The 7076-nt window shown below is 49.7% G+C and overlaps 1 protein-coding gene across 1 annotated transcript; it reads left to right on the forward strand.

The window, feature by feature from the left end:
- Nucleotides 1-6432: 6432 nt before the first annotated feature.
- Nucleotides 6433-6693, forward strand: Pmar_PMAR028219 (hypothetical protein; the record flags this gene model as incomplete). The annotated part of the gene is made up of 1 exon (XM_002774169.1): nucleotides 6433-6693. One exon carries the CDS (start codon nucleotides 6433-6435, stop codon nucleotides 6691-6693), a length of 261 nt encoding a protein of 86 aa, XP_002774215.1.
- Between the last annotated feature and the right edge of the window lie 383 nt (nucleotides 6694-7076).

A 7076-nucleotide genomic window follows, 5' to 3' on the forward strand; every position in this document is an offset into this window, starting at 1 on the left:
CCTCTTCTACTACCTGCGGGTCTCCGACGGCTACGCCCTTCATATTGGAGGGGCGAGATGGGGCTCCGGTTCAGAGGTAGGGGCATTGAAAGCTCGATTATGCTGAGTGTCATGGTGCCAGTTACGACCCCCCATTTGGGGTTGTTGGACCCCACTCTGGCTATGGTGGTTATGGAGGGCAGAGGAAATCCGCTTCTACCAAGATCAAGTTGGCTGGTCCACCTGGGTGAGTATTGCTGACCATCTGTGTTTCGTGGTATCTGATTATATAAAGAATTAAGAACAGTGCATCAAACGCTTCATATTCCGATCCCCTCTCACGCATTGCCCTGTAGTATAACACTGTGCTCTACTCGTATAGTTGAGCGGTATTACGGTGCTCTGTGGAACGTAGAGGAAATGCATGTAGTTGTGCTTCACATTTGATTTGCATGAACGTACTCATTATCATTCGCCAACACAGAGGAGCACCCTCCATCCTGATCGATTGATTTGTGTCAGGTATGGATATGAGAACGGTAGTGGGTATGGACAGTCATGCCTAGGAGGAAACCAGTAAGTTGTGTTTAGTAGAAATTCACCGTGTAGCGGCTACTTGTTATGATTGACAACTAATGATCATGTTCGCTTTCGGTGGTCTTCTAGTTGACTTGATCGTTTAATGAAGCTCCGAAGTCGCCCTTCCTTGCACTATCGATTGCTCAATTTTATGGTGCTGCCCGACAGGTACACTGGAGCGTGCCGATTTCCCCTTCTCTCAATGGACGCATCCCCGGTCAGGTCGAACCCCATGACCTTTGCTAGCGCGCCTTACTAACCTCGTGATGCTCTCCGGGTCCACCCGGAAGCCTCTGTCGCTCAGGTTTTGCTCGATTGTTCCCGTATTTTCGAGTGAGACTGTGAGCATCTAAATTGACTTATCGTTTCAGTTGTGAAGTCTCGTTATATTGGATGGTGTATTTGCTCGTCACATTTAAGCCTGTTCGCACTGTCCTATTCTTTAACGTAGAACCGTTTCCCGATCAATCGTTTCCGCGTCTCCTAGTTGTCTCAAAATTTTTTCTCTATTTGAGTAGTAGATTTTCTGAATTGCGTGCCGAGGTCAATTACTACCCGGTTAACCTAAAGGCGATTATGCGAGGTCAATCCCATTCTGTTTACACATGCAAATTCACATATTTACGAAGTGGCGAATGCATTGAGTGTAATAGGTGAGAACACAACACACTGATTATGATAAAGCACATCGTTGGCATGTTATCATCACGTTGCAGCAAGCAAGTTGCTTGGCAAGAGCGGAAGCCCCACTGGTATGTTTACGCGTGAATGGGCATAAGCGGCGTCGGCTTTTTAGCTTTCAATGCTGCAAGCACAGACGGATCGATTTCAGAATTGGGCTGGCATGTCAAATCGTACACTGGTCCCCCGCAAAGGTCAACAATCCCGTACCTGGCAAGTTACAATCTCGCCGTTTTCAAACTAGCGTTAACGATCCGCATGCTTACACTCGTTGTGATCTCATCCGTCTGAGTAGTGATGCGTCCATCTCGTCACTGACGAAGACGGCCCAGTGGTTTACCAGCACACAGATACGGCCGCCGATGAGAATCTATGGTAGGAAGGAATGGTAAAGCGAAACGATCTGGATCGATCTTTTCTCACAAGTTCAACTTCATCGCCAACTTCTGGCAGTAGCGACTCCTCCAGTTTCCTCCACTGCCGACCGTCGTAGAAGGTTGTGTACAACGTGCGTCGTTGACTAGTGTTCACCGTATTTCTACTAGAACTGCTGAAGTTGTATCCAAAGAGACAAATATCTGAAAAATGACCATGTGAAACGTACATAGCATTATGAACGGGTGACAAGGCACAGCGTCGTGATTGGACCCCTACTTTTCTTTCCGGGTATCTCATGAAAGTCGTCTCGCGTGGAGAATCCGATGCCGAACATTCCATGGTGACCGTCATCCGTGGGAAAACTTTGTACACCTCTCACCGAAACTTTGAAAGACCTACACGTTTGAAGAAGTCAGTGATAACGCGTTTGATCTCGATTTGAGATTATCAGTGTTCATTATCATTATCATGATGTCGAGTTATCAGTCGAGATTCTCGACTGTGGAGAGCCCTATTCACCTGTAGACGTCTTGACCGTTGCGTCCGCCAATTAGTTCTGCCAAGGGAGCGTGTGTCACTGCCCATGATACTCCACAAGGATCATCGCAGGGCAGTCGGGGCGCAGGGGTTCTCAGAAACACCCTCAGGCCTTGACAGCGGATCGCGCTTGAAGCCCTGATGACAAACACTACATACGAAATTCCGTTAAACTCGTCGTTGAGAGTTGTTCTCATAAAAAGAATTTTGTCACTGGAAGGATGTTATGTATTTTCTCATGTTTTTGGTATTATAAGTCATTGGGGTTCCACCCGTTTAACGTGAAGTGGTGTAATACTGCATGTCAATTATTAGACGTATATGTTTCCGCGACCGATAACACCATTGTTTTCCGCCAAGTGAAATATGCTTTTCACTAGTGTTTCTCATTTCACGGGTGAAACTCCATTATATGTTTTCATTCTGTTTTGTCATACATTTCGTGTTCCCTAGAGGACCCTTGGAAAGGCTCATGGGGTATGTACAATACCAGTAAGGATATTTTACGTCGTCTCTCCTCAACCAAAACTCACCCTCGCATCATTTTCCGGTCTCCACGTGGTTCGCTGCTAAAGCTTGTCACAGACGACACGCTACTACTGCTGTAGCTGCTCTCCTGGAGAAAGTCCATCGACTTCTGGAAGACTTTGGCCGCCGATATAGGCGCATCGGGTGCTCGAAGGTGCGTTGTGGCAGACCTATACACAATTGAATAATCACTAGTGGTATACTTTCCATTACCTCGTCATCAGCAATGAATGCCTCGGTCCAGGATTTTCGCCCGAAATCACAGAATCGCGGCTGTATGTGGTGTTACTCAGTGTGTAGACACCGTGCTCTCCAACACCTCGTCCCACACCGGGTTCAACCGAGAGTGTGCTAAGACTATTCTCGCCCCCAAGAACTTCCTCAGGAATAACGGGACAAGCATCGCCCAGCTTCGCTCCGCCAGAGAGTTTAAATTTTCTGAATTCTTCCCAGCCACGTACTCTTTCCCTCACCGTTAGCCATTTCCCCTCAGACATACGTAGACTGAGTCTGAGCGTTGACCTCCCGACCACTTCCAGAAAGATACCCAAAGATCCTCGCGCACTCGCTAGACTATACCGCCTTACATCGAGACCAGCAGTGTCGGACACTACTAGCTTCGTGTCCCTCGTGTTTATCGTGAAAGTCCGGTTTCCAAGTAATAAAGCGTGGCTCGCATCGCCCGAAAGCATCCACAACAATGAGAAAAATTTTCCACGGCTGATGGGTCCGAGTTTAGACCTTTTCCCTATGGGAGGCAGCACTGAAATGACCGATGGTGTGCTGCAGTAGACTCTTCCGCGCCCCCGCAGCCTCAGCTCGCCGGCCGGATTGGCGTTTCCATCAGTATGAAGACGCCACAAGCCAGAGTTTATAGAGACCAGACAACATGTCCCTACCGGGAATCGAACCCGCATCTCCCCGCCTTCCAATGTTGCCTTCAGTACAAGATTCTCATGGCGTCTCACGACAAATTGCTTCATACCATCCCCGGCTAAAATCTCTCTGAATTTGATCCACTGTCGCCAGCCTCGGAAATAAGACTGTATTCTTATGGCAGCCCTCCGAATCCTCCAAAGTCTCTGTATAAAAGTGAGCGCCCACTCCAGTCGTTTTGCTAGCATTTGCGATATTCTAGACCGGACTTGACCCCCTCTATGAACGGCCTGGATCAATTTCGCTGCTCGAATTCTCCTCCGCACTCGCGCTAAGAGCATCTTAGCTCCAGTAGCTGCCACTATAAGCGCTCGGAACCTCCGACGGCGTCTTGCACGGACGTTTAGGATTCGACGCACTACTATTCCACGGAAGACAGCCTGGAGTTTCACAGCAGCTTCCGTGCGTCTCCAACGCTCTCGCCATACTTCGACATCGTTTCCACCCCGAAGAGATTTCCGAGAGGCATGATTCGACGTTGTTCGCTCTTTTTCTAACGAGGGAACTAACCCCAACCTGGCACGGTTCCTCAACAATCGCAGCGGCGAGCGGCTCCTCTCGGGGGAGGTTTTTCTCTCTCTGCTTTTGTGTTTCCGTCGCGAAGACCGATCTGACGCTTCGCGAGAGCGAGAAGTTTCCAATGACTCAATGAGGTCTTCAGTGGTTACGTCCGATTTGAGCCTCGATTTTCCCTTTGAGGACTCTTTTCTCGGCTTTCGCCGACCTCGGCTTTCTTCAACTGTGACATGCAGTGTCGTCGGAGGAGCAAAGTGAACGCGGCTCATAAGTTTACAACTGAGAGCACTTCAGAAATGCCACTTCTTCGGCAAGCAACTTCCTCTCGCAGTTCGGAAATCGATGCATACGCGTGCGCCCATCTAATCGATATCGGTGCTCGTGTTGAAATTTGAAGGCCAACTTCGGGCCTCGAAGTTCGAGGCCGGGTCATCGTATCGGTGAAGGCGCTCGAACGCCCTGAGATCCTTAAAATAACAATTTCGATCCAAGAGGTAAGATCAAAATCCTGAGTCGGATCTGGAAATTAGATTCCCCGGGCTCGGAGTAATCACTTGGGAATCGTAAGGGGCTGAGGCTGAATGGCTCGCTTCCATACGTGGTACGTAGACTATGGGATATAGCGGCTAGTAGACCCACCACTGCTCCAGCACAATAGAAGCAGCTCCAGGAAGGAGTTACGTCTTATACCACCACCCGAAGTGGTTCCTGAATGAGTCTTCCTTGCAACTTGATAGTCAATATGACATCGGCCACGTCAGACTGTGCCTCGAAGGTGGTCACTTCCGCCCGCCTTTTTCTATGGAGCATTGTCGTCATCGGAACATGTAAGCTGTTTTCTGGTTCTTCCCACTGGAGAGCAGCTTGCCTAGGTTCCCTCTTGTTACGGCCTGCCAGATGGTACTTCCTTCCCTCCGACTCCACGGTTGCTCTCGAGACCGATCTCTCGGAAGAACCCATTAGCAGGGGTTGCGCCAAATATTTCCTATCTTATCGGTTCGCTGCTACCAAGCCCAACTTCACATGCCCGTTCCACGACGTTGTTCGGGGCGTAATTGGAGACGACATTCTATGTGGCGGATTTCCACAGACCTTGAATCACTCGATAGCATACATTCCTCCTGATCCGGACACTTTCTGCAATCTAGAACCGATACCCCCGATGTGCCTTGAGGAATCCTTCCGCCTTGTGAAGAGCCGAGACCGCGCTTCTGATGCTCCCAGCTTCGAGGACGACGAGTATACGCCTTTCATGGAGTACCAGAGCGATAGGTGTGCAGCAAAGACGGTCGAGGTCATGGATTTATCGCAGATATAGATTCGCCTTGCACGTGCTGGAGCACATCGGGTGTGGCCTCAGGTGTGTGCTCGTGCCCGAATATACTGACCGTCAACGACCATAAACAGATATTGGATCGTGCAAGGAAACGCGATTTCTATCATACGTCACGGCGCGTTTTTCGGTCACATGCCGAAAGGGAAATGGGACTTGGTTGACTCAGACTTGGACATCAACATCGTACTGCCTAAAGCTAAAACCATGGGTAGTGGAAAATTCAACAGATCGTTCCAGTCGTAATCGATGAGTAGGATTGACGTTACGGCACGTGTTTAATCACCTCCAACATAGCGGGGGACGCATAAGCTGTAACGGGAAGGGCTTTTCTGAGAAGACCGTGTGAGCTTGATCCGGCTTTTGGCGCATACACGTCATCACTAGCTTCGTGCGAGGTAGCCATTGCTGGGTGCTCTGTCCGAAGGGTCCGAAAGAGTATGGTTTGACACAGCCGTGGAAACACCTGTCGGGCGGCAAGGAATGCCTTATTGAGGAAAACTGCGCCGCGGATGCCGACAAAAATTGTGGAGCGGTTGAGCTCAAGTGGGGATGTCCTGACTTGTGGACTTCAGTTTTGCTCATGTTTCAGGCTCGTACGGAATGCAACGGTTCTGGAGGACGTCTTCCCACTACATCGAGTTTGGTCCGGCCTGCCTCCCAGACAGGAATACCCGGTGTGGGTGGCTAACAATATAATTCGCGACGCGAAAGCTCGTTCCACTCTTGTTGGGTCGTCTTGCTTGCCCTTGCATGACAAGCCTCTGAACGTGAGCTCATTGTCGAGGCTCGGGCTCTTCGTGACGAAGCATGTTTCGTATTCGCTTCCAAAACAATAGAGATAGCACGCCAGTGAACTGCAATGTAGAGAAGGCAATGTTCAGGAGCGTAAATGACGGCGTGTTGTTGGCAACCAGTGTGCACACAGCCCTGCCCCTATTTCCGATATTTAGGGACCATCCAACATGCCTGCTTTGGCCAGGAAGCACTGCAATAGGTATGAACAACGGCTCGGGCCTGAAAAGTACAATGCACGGTGCGAGCGAGCTCCGCGTCTGAGTACAGAGGAGCTCAGTGAATTGGTTGTCCGCGCTGAGCGATTGAATGAGCGAGGAACGCCGAGTTTTTGGGATGCATTCGTGGCGATGCTTACGACGAAGCAGTTCGGAGGATGTGCGAAACAAATGCCTGACGAGCTGCCTGACCTGGAGAAACTGCAACTGTGAGATCTATATCTTGGGCATGATGGGGACTGAGCGCGACACCTTCTTCCATATCGTGCCGAGCTTCTCGTTCCAGGTTCGACTCGCGTGCAACACGGAGTAAAGCAGTTGATAGCAACTCGTCGCGTTCTGACGTTGAGCTCTCTTGGATCGACGGGAAACCATTGGTTTAGACGACAACATATTTCTATCATGTTTTCTCAATGATCGAGTGTACTACTTGATGTCCTCGTCCGCTTGCGTTATACGAGTAAGAGTCGCAGTATGCCATACTGAGTATGGGTGGAGAATCTGCATCCGACGTACAGCTACGGCGAACATAAGAAATGTTTGCCTCCTAGGAAATGTAGCCCAAGCTAGGATATGGACTTTTCGAGTCTGGAAGA

The sequence above is a fragment of the Perkinsus marinus genome, assembly GCF_000006405.1.
Source record: "Perkinsus marinus ATCC 50983 genomic scaffold scf_1104296958686, whole genome shotgun sequence".
NCBI classification, from domain to species: Eukaryota; Perkinsozoa; order Perkinsida; family Perkinsidae; genus Perkinsus; species Perkinsus marinus.